At 37.6% G+C, this 25,387-nt stretch overlaps 1 protein-coding gene across 2 annotated transcripts in view; it reads right to left on the bottom strand.

Annotated features, from left to right (window-relative positions):
* Positions 1–1,048: 1,048 nt before the first annotated feature.
* Positions 1,049–25,387, bottom strand: part of LOC131439094 (tyrosine-protein kinase receptor) — a 66,023-nt gene continuing 41,684 nt past the window's right edge. For both annotated transcript variants that reach the window (XM_058609706.1, XM_058609705.1), the window contains exons 6-17: positions 17,757–17,914; positions 17,520–17,686; positions 17,266–17,453; positions 17,038–17,203; positions 16,679–16,970; positions 16,022–16,622; positions 15,858–15,956; positions 15,592–15,799; positions 15,316–15,531; positions 15,186–15,255; positions 14,195–15,124; positions 1,049–14,137 (exon numbers count right to left, since the gene is read on the bottom strand). In XM_058609706.1, coding sequence (XP_058465689.1) covers positions 13,538–14,137; positions 14,195–15,124; positions 15,186–15,255; positions 15,316–15,531; positions 15,592–15,799; positions 15,858–15,956; positions 16,022–16,622; positions 16,679–16,970; positions 17,038–17,203; positions 17,266–17,453; positions 17,520–17,686; positions 17,757–17,914 — 3,695 coding nt within the window. In that variant the 3' untranslated portion in view covers positions 1,049–13,537. The remainder of the gene's footprint in view (positions 14,138–14,194; positions 15,125–15,185; positions 15,256–15,315; positions 15,532–15,591; positions 15,800–15,857; positions 15,957–16,021; positions 16,623–16,678; positions 16,971–17,037; positions 17,204–17,265; positions 17,454–17,519; positions 17,687–17,756; positions 17,915–25,387) is intronic.

Consider the following 25,387-nt stretch of genomic DNA (forward strand, 5'->3'; position numbering starts at 1 on the left):
ATGCATCTAAACGTTAATGATGTAAGTGAGATTCAATTCAACAAGGTGTCTAACTGTGTGTACATTATGTTCAAACGTGAAAGAGATGCAGTTGCATTTGCTTCGGTTAATAACGGGGTGCACAGTGTTGATCATGATAATGTTGAATATAAAATCCCTGTGTACTGGTGGGCAATGCCATAGAAGTACGCGTGCATAACCTTCCCCGCAGATCAGCGATCAGTTCGTTAGGAAAAGTATGTCGCAGTACGGTAAAGTTCTTTCCATCGAAAGGGAAGTATGGCGGAATTTTTTTCCGGGTATCCGGAATGGCGTGCGAGTGGTAAAACGCTGATTACGTATGTAAATCAACTGTTTACATGTCAGTTGTGTGAACAACCTGCGCACTACGCCAAACCTTGTACTGAAACTGCGAAAAGGACATCTTCAAACAAAAACAAGGACAACCGCCCAACAACGGAAACTAGTGAGCGCAGTACTCCTGTTGCACCATCAAACCAACCAGCAACTGCAATTAATGCACAACAATGCGCGTCTACAGCAACTAATAACGAACCCAAGACTGCGAATTACAAGGAAAACGAAGAAAAAAAGGAAGTCAACAACGATACCACCGATGCGGTAATGGAGGACGAGACGAGCCACGAAGAAAGTGCCCTTCAATCATCGCAAGATAAAAATGGAAGCTCCTCTCCCCCTAGAAAAAGGGTGACATCTAATAAAACCATGGCTCAATCGGCCACGTAAAGCTTGTACGCAAATTGGCCTGAAGAAAAAAATTTTATTAAAAGAAAATTATGCACACTTGAATAAAATATAGAATAATTTTTTTTATTTTGCGATTTTTTACTCTTCTGTTTTAACCGACATGACAACCGATCCATCAGTGACTTTCGAAAACAGTTATTTTCACACTAAGCCTGGGATGTTTACTTTAAAATACCGTATATTAATTAGGAACTAATTAAAAATATGAAAACAATGCTCCAGGATTGGTTGAAAAAGTGATAGAATTTCTTTCATTTTCTTCTTCCAAATATAAAACACATTATCGTCATTGTTTATTTAATAGTCAGTTATGATACGGTTTCATTTGAATCCTCTCTTTCACTCTCTCCCAGTTGCTGTCACTGTATATAACAATTGTTTGACCTAACCTGCTCATCTCTCGAGTGTATGTTTATGTGTATGCATGGTTTACATTCTACTCCCCATTCTTTTTGTTTTTTGTCTCACTTTTCTTTTGTGTTTTTCGTTTTCTTTGTTTTATACATAAATATCAATAAATAAATAACATTAATATTCTGTTGGTTTTTATACCTTACACTTTTTGTTTGCTTGATTTTATTTATTTATTCTTTATCCATTTCATGACATCATCTTGTATATACACATATATCAATTAAAGCATTTTCTTACATTCCGTTTGTGGTTTAGGTTTATTTAACTTGGAACAATTGCTCAACGTGTTCCGTTATTAACGTGTTCCCGTATTAAGACGGGTGTGTGTTGTGATTCATTTCACTTGAGAAATAACTTAAGATTTCTTGCTTTCATCCCTACTAGTGGCATTGCCATCATTTTCAGCCACTTTCATTTATGTTTGATACAAGAAAAAAAGTTGTTGAAAATTTTACTAAAATTATCAAAATTGCATTAGACCTACTAGTAATACAATATTTAGCGCTCTCATTATTCTGTTTTAGTTTTATGAACTATTAACATTACCTCGTTTGATCTGCTCCGAGGAGAACTCTTATTTGCGCCTGTGCTTCTGAAGCACGTGACTACGTCCTTCGCTATAATAAGCTTTATGTTTTAGTTTACTCGGTAAAAAAGTTGGTAACATATGTCTTCCTACAGTTATCTGTTGCTGTCAGGTTTAGTTTCTCAAATGTCATTTATTTTTACATTCATATATAAAAATACACTCCCGCTTCGTTTTGTCCAATTTGGCGTTTTTATCTAGCTTTTGTATCAATTCTGTGCAGCGTATTTCTACACTGAATCTCATCTATCATACTCTGCGTGCTGCTCTTAATAAACTGATTATCCTGTACAATTCTATCAAAATTAATCTTCATTAGTGTACAAATTTTGCTTACGCATTAATTTTCTCCTAATTATAAAAGCATTGTTTTGTGTTGAATAATTTTGTTCAATATGCTATTTTCTGTTGTATTATGATCATTGTGAATGTGACATTTCTGAGCAGCATGCTCAGATGATTTCTGTATGGATTCTCTGATAAATGCCTGATTATTGACTATTTTGCTTTGATAGTTGCTTATTTTACAATGCTCGTTTCGCTTGTTTCACGTAAATGTAGGTGTGTTTCTGCTTATACTCTTTGTGGTACAAAAATAACTCTAGTAATAGTTCTGCTCACTTCAAACGAGTGAATGTTGCGCCACAGGCTTATCATTACATCACGAAGACACATTGACTATTTTAATAGAGTTGGTTTGTTGTGGTTTTTGTTTTCCTGTTTCCGGTTCATACTTTGCGCCTTGAATGAGAGGTTCTATTTCACATCTGAACTATGCATACTTTTGTTAATCATGTAACATCCAGTAAAGTGTGAAAAGTTGTTGATTTATGCGTTTGCACTTGTATTTATTTCTGTTTAACACATATTTGATACAGCTCGTAAACCAGCCTGTATGTAGTTGTTTTTTTTTGTTTAATCGGTTTGAGTGCTCATGTCAAATACGGTTATTTGCTTTGTTTTATTTTTTTGGAGGTGTGAAAGTTTACATTAACTTCAGTATTACGACTTTCAGATCCCCTTAGCCTTCAAGGTTACAATAATTTCGTTGCTTATGCTTTATATTCTGCTTATCGCTAGATTAGTTCTGCCCATCGGTTTGTCATACATTGAGTTATATAGCAACTATATAGAATTTCTGTTCACTAACCTGATTATATATATGGTTTTGTTGTTTTTTCCCGTTTCGCCAAATAACACTTTTTCTTTTGAATTTTTATAGCGTTCCGCTACGCACTTACTAGTGTTTTGGTTTAAAGACGTATTTGCGTCATGAAATCAATAGCTTCTCGCTGCTAGTTTGTTTTGAGCAAATGAGTTTCGATATTTTAAAGCATTCATTGGAACTAAAATTTGTCATTAATCAAATTGTTGGCATATTCCATTCATTGCGATGAAGAATTTTTTAGTTCTTTGATTTTAACCATGTCGAGAAAAATTAATATTATTTTTTCATAATGCTTAAATAATTTTTGTCAATATGAGGAAGGATTCAAACTTAATCCTCAAACATCAAAACAAGTGGAGTCCGGGCACTACATTCCAAAGGCTTTTGAGCTCTGCTTCAGAAAATTTCGATATGTAAGTGTGTAAAATATCTGTGCCCAACTTCTTCAGCTGCATTTCTTCATTCCAAATAGCGGTTTAGATATTTGACGCTTGAATTTTCATGGTTTGAACACTTTAAAAACTTAATAAGAATACCGCGAAACTCCAAAAACAAATTTTGAAACAACATTTTTTGTATTAAACTGCTGAGTTTGTATTAGAGTTTATTAGGTTTTAGGTCATATTGCAGCTTTAATTTTTTTTTTTCAGATTTGGGTCGGAAATGGGAACAGATTTTCAACCTCAATCGGGTATGGGTTGGGTTCGGTTTTCGGAGTTTGCGTACCCGACCATTTTGAGTTTCTACATCATAATTTGTCGAGAGTCATTAAGATATAATATACAATCAGTGAGAAAATAAATGTGAAAGGAATTTCTTTGCAATACGTCTGAGGAACATAATTTTCAATGATCCCGGTTGAAGTGATGATAATTGATTGATACAAACACATTTTCTAAAACGAGGACATTCACAGTTTTTTCGCTTGCCTTAGGCATAATGTCCCAGCAACCGTATAATATGCCTCACAACAAATCAGTGGTCAACTCATAACAATGATGCAATATACCCCTTGAAATGTCGATATAGAAGAAATGCAGATAAAGAAGATATTCTTTGCATCAGAAATCAATTGCATAATCATGTATTTACAATTGGAAACCAATATTATTGATCCTCCCAACGCTACATTTCGTTTGAATAATTGTGATAAATCTTTGAAATAGCATTTTAACTCGAAGTATACTGTTGAATCGAAGGTGGGGCATAATGTCAGTGATGGTTGTTATTATGCACATCACGACGCACATATTTTGTTGGAAAAAATTATGCCTGTTGACCTTCTCACGAATTCTTTTAACTCTAGTTCAAATTTGACAGTCGAGCAATTTTTTGTCGTTGTCAAAAATAGCCCTGCTCGAAAGCAAGGTTATTTTTAACAAATCGATAATTATTTCCGATCCGAATCTGAAAAAAATATCTAATTTCAGATTCTTAGTAACAATTTCTTCTGTGTAATTTAGTTTTATACTTTCAGTCAAAGAACAGACACCAATAAAAAGTTTCAATAAATTGTCATGCTTTTCTTATGTTCTCTGTGTTTCAATTACTATATCACTATCATTTTATGTGCAGTGCAAAATAAACCTGAACAAATTTTGATTCGTCAAACTTTGTCGAATGTCAAATTTGAATGGTCCACGGCCTAAGTATTTTTCACATCATTAAACATGATACTGGTAATAATAGGTAAAATCAGGGCCCTTGATTCGATCAATGCAGAGTTCTTATACCTTACTTTAGTTGAAATGGGTTCCATTCATTCATGAACTCAAGGGACGAAACATTCTTTCGACTCAGATTTCATAAATTACCGCTAATACGAAACGAATTTCTTGTTCATGTTAAGCAATACCCAGGATATAAATTTGACTTGATCGGACTAATTTTATTCATTACTGTTTTTGACGTAGGGCGACTTATTTTCGTTACCATACGAACGAAAGTATCAAATAATCAAATATTTCGTTCGTGCTCGCATCTCATCCGACACAGTCGAAAATTGCTTACGATCGAGACGATAGAAACAAAGACAATACAGTGTAGTGAACAATAGAGTGTACGAAATAGGCAAATACGATTTAACAAAACCTGAAATTTGGACTACAAGACCAAATTCAATTTGTATTGATTTCAAGCGCTGCAAAGTTAGACCAGCAGCAACCGAAATTGAAACCTTGCTTAAGGAACGAATGCATCTAAACGTTAATGATGTAAGTGAGATTCAATTCAACAAGGCATCTAACTGTGTGTACATTATGTTCAAACGTGAAAGAGATGCAATCGCATTCGCTTCGGTTAATGACGGGGTGCACAGTGTTGATCATAATATTGTTAAATATAAAATCCCTGTGTACTTGGTGGCAGGCATGTCGAAACACTGCTCTGCACCGCGTGCTTCATATAACCACCGCCACCGCGTGTATTGAGAATGTCATTGCGTTCGAAGCCACGAAGCTCGTGGCGGTGTGTTGTTTTCGGCACTGATGTTTCAAGCTTCGGCATACACCGAAACCGCGTGTTTTCAGGTTTGTTAAACACCGGAGCCGAGTGTTTTCAATTCCGCGAAGGCACCGAAGAGCACCCATGCGTTGGTTATATTGTCAATCAATTGAATTCAATCAAACGCATATTGATGAAAAAAGAATAAATCATTCAAACGCATTTTTCGTCACACCGTGGTAGTATAGGGGATTATGGTTCAAGCAACGTATAAGGCAAAATCGGAAACACACGACTTCAGTGCTGCCCGAAAATCCAAACACCGTTGCTTGGCAATTACACGACCACCGCTACTGGTGCATTTTCTGCAGCGTTCGGTCTTTGCTTTTTCAACACGGGCACGAAGCGTTGCATTCAATACTCCTGGTGGTGTGCTCATGAGTGAAGGTGAGTACCGTGCAGAACGGATACGTGTTTTTGCCATGCCTGCTTGGTGGACAATGCCATGCCTGCTTGGTGGACAATGCCATAGAAGTACGCGTGCATGACCTTCCCCCGCAGACCAGCGATCAGTTCGTTCGGGAAAGTATGTCGCAGTACGGTAAAGTTCTTTCCATCGAAAGGGAAGTATGGCGGAATTTTTTCCGGGTATTCGGAATGGCGTGCGAGTGGTAGGTATGCAACTACGTAAAGCAATTCCATCTTACATCATTTGTGATCAAGACGGGATATATTCGTGTAAAACGCTGATTGCGTATGAAAATCAACTGGTTACATGTCAGTTTTGTGAACAACCTGCGCACTACGGCAAACCTTGTACTGAAACTGCGAAAAGGACATCTTCAAACAAAAACAAGGACAACCGCCCAACAACGGAAACTGTTGCACCATCAAACCAACCAGCAACTGCAATTAATGTACAACAAGGCGCGTCTACAGCAACTAACAACGAGCTCAAGACTGCGAATTACAAGGAAAACGAAGAAAAAACGGAAACCAACAACGATACCACAGACGCGGCAATGGATGACGAGTAAAAAACTAAATAAATTATGGTAAAAAAAAATATATTATCTAATAAAATCATGGCTCAATCGGCCACGTAAAGCTTGTACGCGAATTTTTCTGAACTATAAATTTTCATAAAAATAAAAAATAATCAAATATCATCGATGATAAAAATCATTCGGCATGGATTATCACTATCCGAAAAGTCAATAATAATTATGATTACTCATTGATAGTATGAGCAAAATCTCATCCAGTTCAAAATAATGACAATCATTCAAAATCATTCTCACAATTATCATCCATGCAGAGAGTTTCACTACAACATGATTATACTCAGTGGTTTGAGAGAGGTTTTGAAAACCAATTTCAATCAAATCTTTATGCACTATATGAGTGTGTTTTTTAGAACGGATATGATGAATGGGTGTCGAATATCATTTTGTCATTTTGAAATTTAAGTCTTCAAAAACTATACAATATGAATATGTTCGAAATGGATATGATAAATGGGTGCCGAATATGGTCGTCAAAAACAATTTTGAAATTCAATTTGTTATTCAAAAGACATTTTGACTGGACGAAAGCTGTCATCTTGGATTTTAAAAAGACTTCAAACATTGATATTCAACATCCAACATGCTTTCCAAAAACACCCATATAATATTTTGATATTCGGTTGAAATTGATTTACTCGCCTCATTGAATAGCAAGTATTATATATTATCCTGTGAGAGTTTATGTAACATCACTATAGTGATATTGACGGTGATGAGATTTTCCCCATACTCAGCGGTGATTCTGGATTATGTGATAATTTCGCAACACCAATATCAAACGATTTTCGTCATCATTTTCAGTGATGATTATGTAAACGATAATTACCGACAATCGTTATCGGTGATGACAGTTCATTTTTGAATTCTTGGTTTATGATAGTCGAAAATTTGATTCTTCTTATAATTGCACAATTAGTGAGACAACTAAAAATGCTTCAAACTTACTTGTAGACGCAATACCATAGACATAGAAAGTTGCAGGCTTGTTTGGTCAATTAGACGTTTAATAACATGTAAGTTTGATACCTTTACTATAAAAATCAAAAGCAAAGATAGAATACTTCCCTATTTGACCTCTTGATTCGTTAGACTTTTGCAGATCATTCATGAGTTTACAGGTGACCTGGAACATACAAAGAATGGTTTGCCAGGCCTGCGCATCGTAGACTGACCAAACCTGATTTTAAAAGTTACACACATACAATATACACAGATTTATATTCAAAAACATGTAAATTGTGTGATTTGAAAATTGTACGAGTTTGAATGAAATAAAAAAGCAATAGTGCGACTTGAACCGATAAACATTTGATCACATAGCACGTCAGTTAATGGACTGAACCACAGAAGCCCATATCCGCTTGACGTATAATTGATACATGTAAAGCCATACAGCGGCACTTGGTAGCCGAACGCAAGTTACACTCTGAGCCTGTGAAGTTTTGTTCTTTTTGGAAAACCGCCCAGAATTGAATAGTTCTACCGAAAGAACTAGTTCTGTTGAACCGTTCTTTCATTCTTCTGAAATTTTGCATGTTTCTTCGAAAAAATATGAGAGTAATTATTCATATTTTGCTGTAAACCAGTTCATTAATAGTGAGCACACTCTTCGAAAAAATGAGATTTACGCTCGGCGTAAATTCTAACTTGCCGTAATTTCTTCGACTATGTCACAATTTTACATCTATTAACAATTTGCAATAATAACTTTTGTGTCTTTATCGATGTAAACTTCAGTTAAATCAACTAAAATGACTTCTACACGCATCTTAGACCAGAAAAATTTTCTGATCCTGTATGTGGGGCTGGGTGGAAAACATCAACTCACGATGGTAAATTGACAGGTTCCGAGATTTTTGTATGAGTGAGAGCCATTTTTTTGTTGAAAAAACAGAAAGATTTGGGGAAGAAAAAGTAAACACCGAGCGTTCCAGGATCATCCGTCGAATCACGTCCTGTTGCTACAACCGAGAACAAAGTATCAAGACGGAAATGCTTGATAACTTGGACAATTGAACTACACTCAGGCAAAAAATATATGGATTTTCATAATGATATCGTATGGGTTTTAGCCACAAGAATATCGTATGCGAATCATAACTTTAGCCTTGCGCTTGTGCCATTTTCTTACATTTACTTTAATTTGAATTGTGCTCATATTTTCGTTTGCAAGAAAAACATTAGGACTATTATTCTGTAGATAAATTAAATTGATTTTTTTAGGACTACACCGCTTTTGCCTTACGATTTTACACAAATTCTCATCTGTAAACGTATGAATTAAGTAATGCATTTATTTCAAAACCGAGCATTAAAGTTATCACAGATTGTTGTTTCGGTCCATTAAGATCACTGGACCGGAGTAAGTGATAACGGATTCAAAACAGTTGCATAGAACTTGTCAGTTACAGTGCTCCGCACGGAAAACAACTCTTTTTCAAGAGTAGAGATCATATTCACAAAATTCCGTTTAAAGATAAACGAATAATATAATTTCTGCTATATATGAATTCATATTCTAAATGTAAATAAATAGAAAGAAAAGTATTTGCCGTAAGTTAGTTATAGAATATGGACTAGTCTTGAATTTCACTGAATGGAAAAGGCCTCCAACAAGTTAATGACAGTGACCAAGCTCAAATCAGCGTTGATGTTAACGTCAAACCTGCGAGAGCTCGCGTTTTGTCATCGATACCGAAGCAGAATAAAAACAAACCAAATCCACATCGCGTGAGCTATTTCTTCAATTTTTGACATCTTTTTCGCATATAGTTTCATAATCATATTAACATGAGCACAATGTAATATAATTAAAAATCCGCATATCTAAACAACGGTTGAGTCACGTTGACGTGATTCTAGTAATTTTTCGTTAAAATTGAGCATCATAATAAACAACAGCTTAACAGTTACACATTATATCAAAACAAAAATTAGCACAAACAAACATTACCGAGATTCGCTAGTATCCGTACATTCGTTTTGCATCTTACATCTGTTGGGTTGCAACCAAGCTCGTACAATTATTCTCGCATTTATGATTTCTGGCCTAAATATTTCTATATCAATAATATTTAATACACTAAATATTACTAAATCAACTCATCAACTCTGTTCTTCACGTTTTTCATTCTCAAATAAAATCACCTATATGTACACTAGTTTTTCGTTACGAAATACTTCATCAAATTAGTGATACCACCAATAGTAGTTATTTATGCTCTAAATCTTTCCTTATACCACACTTATTTTTATCCATTTATGTAAAAACTACTGGTTATCTAGATCATTCTTTTTTACAGTTTGATTCTTTAATCCACTGTTTTCCCCTTAGCGAAGCTTAGCTTCCTTGTACCTCATCATCGAGTCAAACAGATCCGTATGAGTTTGTGTAGTTCTTCTTTTCCCGATGACGACTACCGGATGAGTTCGTCATAATTTCTGTTACTGTTCTCTTGAAACCCGTTATAAGTTTTTAGTCTTCTTTGTCTATTCCATGGTGCATTAGGACGTTCATGACATGACGAGGATTACCATTGTGGCAAGCTAATTGATCAATGTGGTGGTTATGTTGTTCTAGGTGTTCGTTAGGATTTTGTGTATTGCTAGAATAGTCTGAAAAAAGATGCATTTTACAAAAGCAACGATAGTCAGGAGAACATTGAACCATCCTTCGAGTATCAGGCAGCTCTGCAATTCATATCAAGTATTTTCGAGTACCCTAGATAGCCAGTGCAGTGTCGGTGTCGGTATTTTTAACTGGCTGAAGTTAGCACAAGGATCTGTTCTGATCGAAATAGTAGCACCGTAACCACTGTTCCAAGCAGTTAATGGGCCCGGGGTCAAGATTTTTTTCTATGCTCCTAACTAACTGAATGTCTTTTTTTTGTTCGGTTGATTCTGTCCGGGGCTCCCTAGGACCGTAAAAGCGGCACTGGTTCCAATCCTGTTTTTGGCTATCCCAATATAACTGACTTGATCGAAACACGTGAAATGCTTCATGAATTCTTTGTCAGTATACTTGTTGTATGAACTCTCCGTGCACGAAGCGAGTTCTTACCCGGCGAACGAGCATAGTTAGACTAAAGTCGGGTCTGAATAAACAGTATATAATAATAAGATGCTTAATTATGGCATTACCGCTTAAAACATTGGGAATCTCAATCGCATAGTAAAAGTATCGTTTTCGTCAAAAGCAGAGAGAAACAAAATGTTTTTTCTAAACATTCTTGGGATGTAAATAGCAATCGTTCCCCTGTTCCCTTTTAAGAGTACAAATATTATTCGTTCATAGTGGTTCTGAACATCATTTGGTTTTTCTTGGACATGTCAGGGGTTTGCGACAGTTTCATTGAATTCTTGAAGGTGCTTTATGAGCTAAGATTGTTTTTGTCATCTTCATTAAAACCTAAATTATCTAAGATGTGTATATTGGCCATTGAGTTACATAGTTTTCAATTAGTTCCCGACAAAAATAATTTCATTCTTAGTCCAACTGAAGCTTTTTGAGTAAATTTGAATCAAATTTGCAATAATCAAGTTCAATCAAGTATTAGGCTCTAGAACTAATTTGAATAGTGTATTAGACGAAAATTACAGCTGTGCTCTAAAGAACGATAATTTTTCGCTTTATCCTGAATCCCGCAGACTAGCCCCCTGGAGTCACTGATTTTCAATCATATCAATATCAAAGCATATTAAGTTATACCGAAAACAATAAAGCACTGAGGCTACCATTTAGCCAGCAAAGCTAAGTTCAATGTTTTTGGACAATGGTCTCCACAAAGTTAACCAAATTACCTTTAATATTGATAAATATTTCATTATCACATTCATATGGAAAAATACAGTCCATTCGATGCGATTATTGTCTTGATGGAGCCATGACTAAGGGAGTCATATCTATCAAGGAGCTCAGAAATATTCTCGCTGAATTATTGGCTTTTAATGATAATATTAAGTTCATTTCTGAAAAGGTTTTCTGTATTTTGTAAGGTAAGCTAAAAATTTGTAAGACAATTATCTCACAGATATGCTTGAATTCTCTTCACTGCTAATTCATTCGCACAATTGTCGAATAGTACCCACATTAAATTTATTCATTTATCTACAATTTGAATGGAGAAAAACCCCATTTTCATTTGTCATTCACAAACGGGCAAAAACATCAACGAACATAACAAAACAATAATTATATTGCAACTTAAAGCTACTATCACAAGTGTCATCGATAAAACAAATATTTTTAAAATTCAAAGCACAACAGATTGTTTCAGCTTTTTCGCGAAATGATTGAATGATTTACGAATTTCGAAAAGACCGCTGTTGCGGGGTGCAAATTCGAATTCAACTTTCTTCATAACTCATCCGAGTTAAATCAGTGCAGAGTAGATTGGTTCTGTTTGCTATTTCAGGAGTTGTTCTTTCACGAAAGTCGGATATTACTGATTAGACCTGATACACCAACCGGTTGGTCAATAAGTCTCTGGTCTGACAGACAGATGGCGTCAGTAATTAAAAGTTCCTCTAGCGATCAAGAGAGGCATCCTTCAGATGACATCAATCAACATATTTACGACATTCGGTTTATTAGTGTGTTAGTTATTGTGCTTTTAGTAACGCTACATCTGCAAAATTAGAAAAAATGTAGAAAAATTTCACAAGCAGAGATAGGGCTTGGTAAGCATGATCCAGGCTCTTCTCCAAGCAAATCAACCATTGTTTGAGTGATTTACAGAATTGAAATACGGTCTTGCAAACACCGCCGATGAACCTCACTCTGGTCATCCAAATGAGATTGTTGTTCCGGAAATCGTTTCAAAAGTAAATTCCATCGTTATGGAAAATCTACAAGAGAAGATGCATGAGATAACTAGCATCGTAAAGATTTCAAAAGTAAGTGTATTCACAATATTGCATAAGCAATCGATTAGGAAAAAAATGTTTGCCAAATGGATGATGATTTTTTGTCTCCAATCGATCGTTACGATGGAAAAAATTTCATGAATTGAAATTCGAATTGCTATCGCATCCACCATATTCACCAGACTTAGCACCTCGCCCTCAGTGGCTCGCATAGGGCGCTAGTCTTACAAGCCAGTTGTCATATGTGCGAACTTCGACCTGGAAGGACACCGTTGTATCAGTAGGATTGTAGTACTAACCATGCAATGATTCTGAACGTTAAGAATCGATTGCGAAGTCTGTTGAAAAAGAAAAGTCAATATTTTAAAACTAAAAAACTAGCAATTCTACAGTTATGCAATTCGTGTTAATTTTATTCGTATCAACGTTAGTTTGAAATAACGTCTCTGACATTACCCACCCAACATTTTATATTTGCTTGGTTTTATGGCATACTAGATAATAATATAATGTTGCTATCATATGACTTAAACTAAATGTTGGTAGTTTATCAGACGGGCTAAACTTTCGTATTCCGCATCATGAAATTAAAGTTAATGTATAAGCATACTTCTAAAATAATTTGAACTACACTTCACGTATTAAGTTAAATCGTGAATAAATGTATTAGTAAATAGAATTAGTCATTCTAAAAATATACTTTTGAGCTGTTTAAATTATTAAATATAGTATGTTATAGGTAAAAAAAAACAACTTCCTCATCTAAACAACACTAAACGCAAATTCAGTATCTATTTTCTATAAACAATGTAAACAATCATCATTTGGACAGCTCACAAAACAACTAACATTTTCCTTTCTCATGACAACTGTCAAAGAGAACGTAATTTTTGTTTGCCAAAATTGAACTCAATTCATGCATAAAGCTATGAAACATGCACTTTCCGTGTTGGATGGATTTATTTGAAAAGAAAATAAATAACTAGTCAAAAACAGTTAGGACTAGTTATTCATACATTTTCTGTTGTTGGGTGCGCAGTTTGTTCGTTTATTAAATTGTTATTAGATTTTGTTTGACATTCTCAGAGCCAAAATTGTTGTCAATCGAATCGAAGTCAACCAGAACCATCGAACGAAGCCATCAACAATACGGATTCGAAACAATCCGCCAGTCGAGCATCCAATCCACCTCACCATACCATGAACGTTTCTTAATCTCTCACCATCCTAACAACTAATCTCCGAGTGATTCTCCTGATTTATGTACCGATCACTGAACGTCTGTATCGTGAACGCGGTCGGCCTCGTGTCGTTGCTCTTATCGCTACCGCTGCTATTACTGTGGTGATGATTGTTATTTACAGTGCCCCCACTGCCCCCACCATTACCTCTTCCACTGACCATTTTCTCACCGTGATCACCATTATTCAAATTGTTCGTGTTGATCATGCGAATATTGGCGTAGGACGTTCCGCTCACTCCCACGACGCCCGTTTGCTGTTTGTTTAGCGTCGACGGATCCAGTGTAATCGGAGGTGGTATACTATTGAGCAGTTTCGCCGTTTCGATTTGATCTACCGATGCAGCAGGGGGCGGAAGTGCAACGTGACTATGGCCATTGTGACATCCGTTGCTTGCACCATTTCCGTTACCACCGTTGCCGTTGCAGTGCGCCATCATACCGTTGTGGTTTACACCGGCGATGCTGGTTGGAGCTACCACAATCGAAGCACCGTGAGAGTTTGTTATCGGAGTGCTGAAGGAAATCGGTGGCTGAATACTCGTAGGAGTTTGCTGTGGAGTGTCCAGCGATATAAGCTTATCGGGCTAGAATATGGGTGGAAATAAAGAATAAACACTGAGGATTACAGGTATTGAACTCACCACTGGAGGACATCTGGGAACATCAAGGGGTCCATTTTCGTTCACCAGCAATGTTGGATTCTGTGTTGGTATGGCGGGTCCCGAACTAATAACTGTGGGATGTTCTCGTATGAAAGAAGTCTCCCAGCATTTGCCTTCTTGCGGTTGTACCGGTCCATTCATGATTCTCGGGGAAGCAGTTTTTGGCGGGGTACAGGTTACCATTGAGTCGGGGATTGTCACCCCAGTGGCTTCGCTGAGTAATCGCTCCGCGACAGAACGTGGTCCAGGTAATGGTATTAAATAATCTGAAGAATTCGGAACCTGCAAGCAGAAGTCGTCGTTTCCGGGTGGTCGCATTATCGTGGTGTCTCGTTCATTCGAAGGTGGCCTAAAGAAGCTTGGTAAAGGTGCATTCATGACTTCCGGATCTTGAGTACAGGTTGTCAATCGTTCTAGCAGATTTGAGAATGTTGGTCTTTCCTCCGGTGTTGGGTTCCAGCAATCGGCCATAATACGATAGATGGCATTAGAGCAACCGGGAGGAGCATCCAGACGACCTCCTCCGGTGACCAGTTGCATTACATCACGATTTGGCAGTCCCGTGTACGGCATCAGACCGAGGCTGAATACCTCCCATAACAGCACACCGAACGACCACACGTCAGTCTTTGAAGTGAAGAAACCGTCCATGTAAGCCTCCGGAGGCATCCATTTGATAGGTAGCATAGCTTTACCACCTTTCCTATAGTAATCCGATCTGTAGATGTCGCGAGCCATCCCGAAATCGGCAATCTTCACTACCCGGCCGGGACCCTTGCTACTAAGTAGACAATTGCGGGCGGCTATATCGCGGTGAATGAAACGTTTGCTCTCCATGTAGCGGCAGCCCTTTGCCACGTCCAAGGCGCAGAATATCAGATCTTTCATCGTGAGTGGAGATGGACGTTCCTGCAAAATAAAATAGGTTATGAATTTGATTTATGAAAAATAAATGTAAATCATAGCTTACCGGTTTGTTTCTGCCTTCCCGAAGGAAGTTTTTCAGATCACCACCAGCGAGAAGTTCAAGTACAATAAATCTGCAAAATAATACACACATAGATTATATTTGAGCTAGTTTAAAGATTTGAAAATCAAACCGCGGATGACGATCGAAGCAGACGCCTATTAGGTGCACGATGTTTGGGTGGTTAAACTTGGCCATGATGGCCGCCTCCATGAGGAAATCCGACTCTGCCTGACCGGTAGACATCTCCGGAAGAGTTTTGACCGCTACTGGCATTTCAACGGCGTCGCCGTCCCGATGTCGATATAGACCCTGGTAGACCTCACCAAAAGCTCCCTGGCCGAGGGCTCTGAATAGATAAATGAATAAATAATTAAAGGTTTTCTCACACCAACTGCGTAAATCTTACTTGACTAATCGTAAACTTTCTCTAGCCACCTGTGGTAAGCTCTTGATATCAACGTTTCCGTTCAATATACCGTCACAACCGTAATTAGGATTAAAGTTGGTGAGACCTGTGTCATCAGTAGTGCTGCGCAAGCGGCTCAACTGCAAGTCTTGCTCAAGAAGCATCTTGTGACGAAGAGCGGCTTGCCGCTTGCGTTGGTAGCGATTATCTGCCAAAGAAACATCACTAAGTAATTTTGTTCGAATCACTTTTGCATTGACACTTACATAAAATGAGTATTAGACTAGCCAGTGCTGCACATAAAATTATCACAATGGCCACAAAGAATATGATTAGGTACTTCATTTCTAGTGTTTCATTTTGTACTGCAAATAAATAATTGCGTATTACTAATAGCTGCCTCAATGTACTTGATAATGTACTCTCTTACATTCACAAGCAGTGTAATTATCAGGTTTAAGCGTCCACCCATCGGGACAAATGCATCCTACTGTAGCCCGGTACTCATCTAGCGCAACGCATCGGTAATCACATCCGCATCCTTGGATAGCGGGGATGATCAGTACCGCTCCATGACCACTGTTGGCCCCAGAGCTCTCCATCGAAAGTTCCGGAACGTTTCGTTTGGACGCAAGAAACGAGCTTCCTCCTTGCCCGTTGGTAGAATTGATCATTGTATCACCACCGGAAAAGCCTCCGCCGCCACCTCCAGAATCGCATCCGCCTCCACCACCACCGAATCCGCCTTGTCCATGTGTTCCTCGGGGTGGATAACAAGGCAAACCTCCACGGCCTCCTTCCAATAACGAAGCTCCATATTTCGGATCCAGACCCATATCGGCTTGAGCACGCCAACCTCCGCCGGGACCAGCATGACGAGCAAGATCTGAATGTGCTGTGCCAGATACGTCTTTTCTACCTAGAATAAATTTCTTTCCATGTTGAATATCTTCATCTAAGTAGCGTCCGACACCAAGACCTCCGCCACCTCCGGCTACTAGTAGCGGTACCGCTGTGTTAGCGGAGTTGAGCTGAAATATATTGGCCATAAAGTTCTGTACATGTTTTGAAATGCAATTAGGCTTACCAAAAACACGTAAGTTCCTCCACCACCTCCGCCAGCACCGTCCTCAATCACCGTATTCTTCACTTGCTGCGTTTTAGAGGTGTACATCTCCTTTGAGTATTGCTTATTCCTGGGCTCACAAGTTTCGTCTCGATATCCCATAGATTTAATACATGCATGTTCTCCACTCTGACCAACGAGAATGTAAATTTCCTCGTCTTTATGCAACTCGAGTACACTCAGAACCAATGCACCCCGGGACGATCCAACTCCACCTGAACCGAGTCCTCCACCTGCTCCTTTGGCAATTATTCTACATAATAGAAACGTTAAAGGATTTTTGCATTCAGGTTTTGTCGAAAGAAATATTTTAAACTTACGTGTAGTAACCTTCATTAGGAACTTTCCAAGCTTGGATACCTTTAAAGGGATGACTATCAATCACGTGGATAGCATTAAATGCCTCCGTATTGTTGTACGAAACCAGACAATCAGCTGGAGTTGGACCTTGCTGTCCTTTGGCACCGCATGTGTTGAGCTCAATGACTATTTCAAAACCAAACAGTTTTATATTGTACAAAACCGTGAATCACAAAAACAAAACTTACATGACTTCCCGACAAAGTCTTTGTGTGGCTGTTTAATTCCGCCGATCCGCGGATCCCAGTAATTATAACCTTGCAGATGGTCAGCCGGTATGTTTAGTCCGAAGCACTCCGGACTCAACGAAAAATCATCTATCGCTACATCCGAAAAGATACGCATCCCCATGCGTGCCTCGAACTGAAGGTAGTATCTGAATGAAACAATGAAACATATGTGAATCCTCCTAAAATCATAATCGTATTCGTGAAAATCTTACTTTGTTGTAATATTCGGCAGGACAATGTCTTCTCGGACCCAATCTTCGCCGAGGTTCTTTGAGCTCCACCACAGGGTCGTGGTAACGTTTTCTTTCTCTTTTATTTCTACACTCGAAAGGTTGATGCTACCTGGATTCATCCCATACTGATGGACGTAGAATCGGACCTGGGAAGCAAATGATTATTTTTACAAATGAATAGTGTCAAAATATGTCGACGTATGACGGAATACGTACCACACAGGAATTGCGGTACGGAGAGGATACGTTGCTGTGTACCAGCGGAGGAGGATTGAATATCACACTGTTCATGATGGCGTTGCTGGCCAGTCCTACCAGGGTTTTCTTCTCGCTATCATTGGCATGCTGGTTCATGTTGACGAACATATAGTAGCCTGCAAATCAGGAGCATAGTTAGTTATTTATCCAGAATGTGGGACTATTCTGCCATTGAATTAAAAAAATGTCTGTTTTTAATCAGTCTCTAACAACAACGATGCATCTAAGCTTTGTTAGGCGACAAATTAGAGTCAAAATTTAATTAGTCATGTGTTCCACTCCACCTCATGACGGAACTGCCTAAGTCACGCTAAATAGGTGTGAAGGTTGCAGATACGGTCGAATAATGCATCAAAATAGTCTTGTTATATTTTAAGTTCCCTCCAAATTTCTTTTATTTAAAAAAAATAAAATATTTAAAAACGAATTTTTCAGATTTTTCACGTTATTATAAGGCAATTTCGGAAACTTTTTTTTACGATATTTAAAATTTATACGTTTTTGGAAGGCATTACCAATGGAAAATTGGGTATTTCTATTCATTCACCTCTAAGCTTTGACCATAGTTTATAGCGAAACAAATATATTCCTATTTTAGTAATATTCAAAAAAAGTATTTGTTGATGATGAAATTGATGCATCATTTGTTAAAATCGGTCAAAAATTGCACAAGTTATGCTATTGTTTTTTTAATAGATAATAAATTCTCGGGTTTCAGATCCTTCACGCAGTGTGCAATATGGATTATTCACATTTCTAAATAAAATCCAACAGTTGAGCCAAAGTTTGTTGTAATTAGAAGTATACAACACTCAACTATTTAGCATTTTAATTTATGTTGTTATTTTATTTTTTGTATGAATAATTTTTAAAGATATTTACTCGAGTTTCGTCGTTTCAAAGAAGAAGAAATCATTTCTCGTTTGAGCAATCAGTATTAATTTTTTAATATTTGTAATTGAATTTTGAATAAAAAAAACACGAACGAACGAACGTCATTTCTTGAGAAAACCATTCGCCATGTACATCACTGAATTTTCCAAGATTCTCTGAAAAGTAGTCCAAATAGTGAATGGATAATTGATGGATATTCTGCATCCCATTAGGCTTGCGGGAATTCATTCACGATTGCAACGTGATCTTTTTTTTATTCAATGATATATTTAATAAGGCACACTGCCTTAGCTCTAAGATGCCGAGGGCAGCAACGTATTTTTTTTTTTATTTAAAAGATGTTTTTAATTCAGGCCTATTTGCGTACAAGCTTTACGTGGCCGAATTAGCCGATTTTTTAAATAAATAATTTTTCGAAGTGGATCTCGTTGTCACTCTTTTTCTAGGAGGAGAAGAGCTTCCATTTCCCTCCTGCGAGGGTTGAGGGGCACTTTGTTCGTGGCTCGTCTCGTCCTCCATTGCCGCATCGGTTGTTTTGTTGTTGATTTCCGTCTTCTTTTCGTTTTCCTTGTTGTTCGCAGTCTTGAGCTCGTTGCTAGTTGCTGTAGGAGCGCCTTGTTGTACATTGGTTGCAGTTGTTGGTTGGTTTGATGGTGAAACAGGAGTACTACGCTCACTAGTTTTCGTTGTTGAACGGTTGACCTTGTCTTTTGTTGAAGATGTTCTTTTCGCAGTTTCAGTGCAAGGTTTACCGTAGTGTGCAGGTTGTTCACAAAACTGACATGTAACCAGTTGATTTTCATACGTAATCAGCGTTTTACACGGATGTTTCCCGTCTTGATTACAAATGATGTAAGATGGAATTGCTTTACGTAGTTGCATACGTACCACTCGCACGCCATTCCGGATACCCGGAAAAAAATTCCGCCATACTTCCCTTTCGATGGAAAGAACTTCACCGTACTGCGACATACTTTCCCGAACATACTCATCGGTGGACTGCGGGGGAAGGTCATGCACGCGTACTTGTATGGCATTGTCCACCATGTGCACAGAAATTTTGTATTTAATGTTGTCACACTCAACGCTGTGCACCTCGTTGTTAACCGAAGCGAATGCAATTGCATCGCTTTCACGTTTAAACATAATGTACACACAGTTAGACGCCTTGTTGAATTGAATCTCAGTTACATTATTAGCGTCTAGATGCATTCGTTCTTTAAGTAAGATTTCAATTTCCTTTGCTGCTGGTCTAACTTTGCAACGCTTGAAATCTATACAAATTGAATTTGGCCTTGTTGGCCAAGTTTCAGGCTTTGTTAAATCGTATTTGACCATTCCGTACACTCTATTGTTCACTGCACTGTATTGTCTTTGTTTCTTTTGCTTCGACCGCAAACGATTTTCGACTGCGTTGGCTGAGATGCGAGCACGAACTGGCAGCAACGTATTGTTGTTGCACAGTGAAATAAAATCTACCCATATTCGTCTTTCCACCTGGTTAAATTTTTCAGCGAAGAGGTAAGGAGTGTATAGAAAATAAGCTATCCACGAATTTTTTTTCCAAATTATGATAAAAAACGATATTTTATTCAAACTAATAATTGATCCTTTATTGTACGAGGTTAAACTTGAGCATAATGAAAACCGGATGAAACTTAAGTTATTCCATCACGAATTTTCGAACTTTTGATCGAACGCTCTTCATCAAGTTCCGGACAAGTGTTGCATCGCATTTTTTGGACGCTTGAGCCCAATTTTTTGAACTCCTGCATGTTCCCAGCTGCCTTACCAGTATTCTTGAAGACCCTCTTCACGATTGCCCAGTAACGTTCGATGGGTCGATGCTGAGGACAGTTTGATGAATTGATATTTTTCTCAACGAAATTTATACCCTTTTCCACAAGCCAATTGAGAGTGGTTTTGGTATAGTGAGCGAGCGCTCAATCCGTCCAAAACAGTGGAGGTGAACTATGCTTCCTATATAAAGGCAGCAATCTCTTCTGGAAACACTCAGATCGATAGTTTTCTGCATTTATATTTCCGGTAGTGTAAAAAATGGTTGACTTCAAACCACAGGAACATATTGCTTGCCATACCAGTACCTTTCGACCCACTTTCTCCACTTGAATCGACCTGTCCGCATCGCTCACAACCTCCCCAACGACGACAGTAAAGTATTGTGGACCTGGAAGGGTTTTTGAGTCCTAATTTACATAAGTCTCATCGTCCATCAAAACGCATGCATTCGGATACTGAAGAAAACGCGAATACAATTTCCGGGCTCTTGTTGCAGCTCGCTTCTTCTGTTCTACACTTTGTTTCGAGATTATCAGCTTCTTGTAGGTCTTCAAGTGATCGCTTCATGATACGCTGGACCATTCCGACACTTGTTCCTACTTTTTGGCCAAATCACGTATTGACATTGATTTGTTCTTCATGATTAGAGATATCACTTTCTGGTCCAGTTTCGGGTTGAAAGAACCGGGTTTTCTGCATCTTGCTGGTAGCTCATCCAAAGAATAGTGTTCCCCAAACTTATTAATGATGGTTTTAACACTGGCATGATGAATTCCAAATCGCTTCGCCAATTTTCGCATAGTAATACCCTTCTCACTAAGCCATGTGTCCAGAACCTTAATTTTCACTTCCTTTTCAATACGCGACATTTTGAAAACGCAGACTATCAACCGCATAAACAAGTAAACAATAGAAAGTTGACAGCCAAATGCCCAGCATGCTGTGATCTGAGCATAAAAACTATCACAAATACATGCGTACAACACGAATTTATGTGGATAGCTTATTTTCGATACACTCCTTATTTTTTGGATCACAAAGTCGAAAAACATGAATGAAGATGGGATGCAGCAGACCCTGTCAACTTAGAGCGAAATCAATCTTTAGTTCAGCAACGCCATCGCACGGCATCATATTGAACGTATCATGTCAATTGTATGGGTGCGCAATGCTCCTTTTACTTGTGTGTACAAAATTCAATGAGGACTCGCCTGAGGGCACCTTGCTCGCAAATTGTCATTAGCTAGATAAGTTGATCGAAGATCCGCTTTTTTACCACAAAATTATGTTCACTGACGAAGCGCATTTATGCCTCAAACAAAAACCATTCTCATTTTCGGAGCGAGAGTATTCCTCATGAAGTTTTCGAGACACCATTTCATCAAAATAAGTGTACAGTTTTGGTGCGGAATTCACTCTGGTGGCATCATCGGTCCTTATTTCTTTCAAATTCATGGAACCTATCATTTTATCTTCTCATGAAGTCATGATAATTACTCGTGGTTCTTTGATCAGAATGAACCAAATCACGAGCAATAACTCTTCTCCTATGAAAATTGATCATGGTTGAAATATGAGCTACTTGCGGAATGTATTTAATTAGATGCTGGTAACGTAAATTTTCTTCCTGGATATCACTTTGAACCTTCTGAATCAATTGATAATGTGATAGGTTGCTTAACAGATTAATGGAAAGTCAAAATCTAGATATTTAACACTAATCATACCAACACTCAATATATACCTATTTGTACCATGCCCGGTCAAATGACCGGGCTTCGTGTTCCCTTATTAAATGTATGAAAAATGTATGTTAGAAGCTAAATAAAAATAAAAACATAAAGTTATTATTGAAAAACAGCATATTGACTATTTCAAGTTTGAATTCATCTAGCAGTGTGATAATACTTTTGTCATGTCATTCAAATAATCTCATAATACGATATATTTTTTTTATCGAGCTAATATTCAACACAAATTTGATTAGAATATTTCGGAAGGTACACAGGAATGTTTTCGGAGGTACACAGATCAACAGGAACATGTATAAAAGTAGATATGCTGTCATTATTACGGGTGCTCTGATTATCAGACATTCAAAAAAACATACGCTGTTATTCGCGATGTTTAGACATTGCACAGAACTAAAATAAAAAACCTAATTTAATCCACCTAGTGGTGTAATGATACCTTTCTCATTAACGTTTATATGATGAATTGATGTGATTTTCAATTCAATTTTTTCATCATTGGTTCCGGTACTTTCAAAACCAGAAATTGAGGCACGATATAGTCGAAGTTGGTAGGTATGAGCATCAACTAACAAGATCAGTTTTGAATATTTTTCCCATTTCTGGCATCGTTACTCTACAAGACAGTTTGAACTTTTAAGCACTCATCCTTTAATCTCGGAACCGGAAGTTGGATCTGAATGAAAATTAATAGCATTATGTGCGACCCTAATACCTCTTAATTTTATGAAAATCGGCTTATCCGTCTCTGAGAAAATTTTTGACACATAGCCAAGAAGATCCAATAATTGCGCTTTTACGCGAGTGCAGTTTGTCGGTTGCGTCAATTATTTTGTTATATCTCAGAAACCGAAAGTGCCGGCCATTTGACCATCGAATTTGATCAATGACCCAATAGTAGCTTTCAAACGAGCCTTAGACATAGAAAAATTGGTTCAGCCATTTCCGAGCCAAACTTTGAAATAGGCCGCAGTTTTAGTTCAATTTATCTAGTCGATAGAAAAAAATTGCTTTACTGTAAAACTTCAAATAAAAGTTGAAATAATTCGTCAGATGGTCCACGGCCTAAGGTATACTGGAGTCAGGATCATTTCGCCGAATCCTGCAATTGTCTTAATATCGTGATTGGAATTGATTTAAAATGAAGACGAATGAAAGATGATACCGTTAACACCCGCTTTGTTGACCTACAATTGTACTTCTTGAATGAAGATTGATTTTTCTACTCTTGAATAAAGATTGATTCATGGACCTCAGAACGGAGTTCCCAAGAAAACTTGTTACTAATCATCAAAGCATTACCAGGTAAAAGTTTGTGATATTTTCCGTTTACTGAATGAAATTGAAAAATATCTAATACGGCTTCGCCACATCGTTTTGGTTCGTATGCTGTCCGACCTCGCCACCGCTCGGACCTAACTAAGGCAAAGAAACCTAGCTTTGAGTAGACCGAGCAAACGAGGCGGTTACATGTTCGTATTCGAGAGGCGGTCGCTTTATATCAGTTTCGATACGTTTTCATAATCTTGCCAGTACAGGAACCTACACTGAAAATCATTTTCACCTATTTTTTGAGGAAAAATCACTCATTGTCGAGCTCTTCTATGAGCTACCCAAAATTAGGTCGTTATCTACTCAAACTTTGACTTGATCGTAAAAAATGGGTGGCGTGCTTTGTTATGGCATATCACTTACATTTACCTTAATTTTGAGGTCATCCTAAAATTACCTAAAATTGTGAAGATGCACTTTGGTTGATTTTATGTAGGCTTTGACCCAAATTAGGTAGCGGCTGGTAAGAGTGTACTGCTTTTGGTATTGAACCACTACTGGGTGAGACATTTTCGTGTATTTTCGTAAAAACCGAAGCTCTGCTTAGAAAATAGATGACTCGACAAGGCAAAAGCAATGGTTGTCGGATGGTTGATTTTTTGCAATCGCTTGACTCATTTTTCGTTCATTTGTTGTTGATGCTTTTGACAGTTTCACCAGGTTTTAGCAGCTCGAAGTAGATAACAGCTCCACCTGGTTCCACCACACACAAGGTTGCTTACCAGAGCGTAAAATGTTGTCGTTAAGGTCGAAACAGGGCTGCCACATTTAAATGTGCATTTTTCAGAAGAAAAATCTGTAAATCTTTATCGGAGGATCAAAAACCTGTATATGAAAGTGATAAGAAATCGAATCAAAACGAAATGAAAGTCTTTAGAGCCCAAATTAAGAGAAACTAAAATATTTCTTGGTTTGAATTTTATGTTGTTGTAGTTGAAAAACCGCTGGCAGTGATTTTTGATTGGTTTGATGAAAAACTTTTAGAATCCAATCTGAAAGGGAGAACTTATTCTGATTATTTTCACTTTCGTTTATTAGATATAATGCAATTGGCAATTCTATCCTATCAGAAGAAGAAATGAAAGCATATAGAATTACGCTATACTGTTGCAAGAAAAAGTGAGCATCGAAAAATCTTTATTAGCAGATGGGATCAGATGTAATGTTTACCGTCCTTGATATTCTCTTTTATGTGAATTTTATCCTCTTGCATGTACAGAGTCTTGGTCACAAATTTATCAATAAAATAATTAATCTGTATATGGGTCGAAATCTCTCTCTTCGAATTTTTGAAACCGCGAACAAGTTCGAACTATTGGAGCACGATCACCATGAACTATCGCAAGCAGAAGGTGGCTGTTGTTGATTCAATATGGAAAACAATGCGTAGCTCAAAATTTAGTTGCACGCCGACATTTTTGACTCACGATAAGAAGTGATTGGAAAAATTTTCGAAAAAAAACATCAATGCAGTTTTGTCAGTAATACAATGCGCCGCTACGTATCCCATATACGTGATGCGACATGTACTTCAGAAGTGTTGGAAACATAATGCACCCACCCAACATCTATTTATTGACTTCAAAGCTGCTTACTATACAATCGAGCAAAACATATTTTGTACAAAAACGGGCTTCCGGATAAATTGACGCGATTTTTCAAAGCAAGGATGTGTTACGTCCAAGTATCTGGAACGCTTTTGAGTCCCTTGAGCTCTCGGTAAGATGATGTACTCTCATGTCTATTGTTTAATTTTACTTTGGATGGTGTGATTTGAAAAGCTAGGCTTCAATGGAGTAGTACGATCTTCTG

This window comes from Malaya genurostris, chromosome 3 (genome assembly GCF_030247185.1).
Source record: "Malaya genurostris strain Urasoe2022 chromosome 3, Malgen_1.1, whole genome shotgun sequence".
Lineage (NCBI taxonomy): Eukaryota > Metazoa > Arthropoda > Insecta > Diptera > Culicidae > Malaya > Malaya genurostris.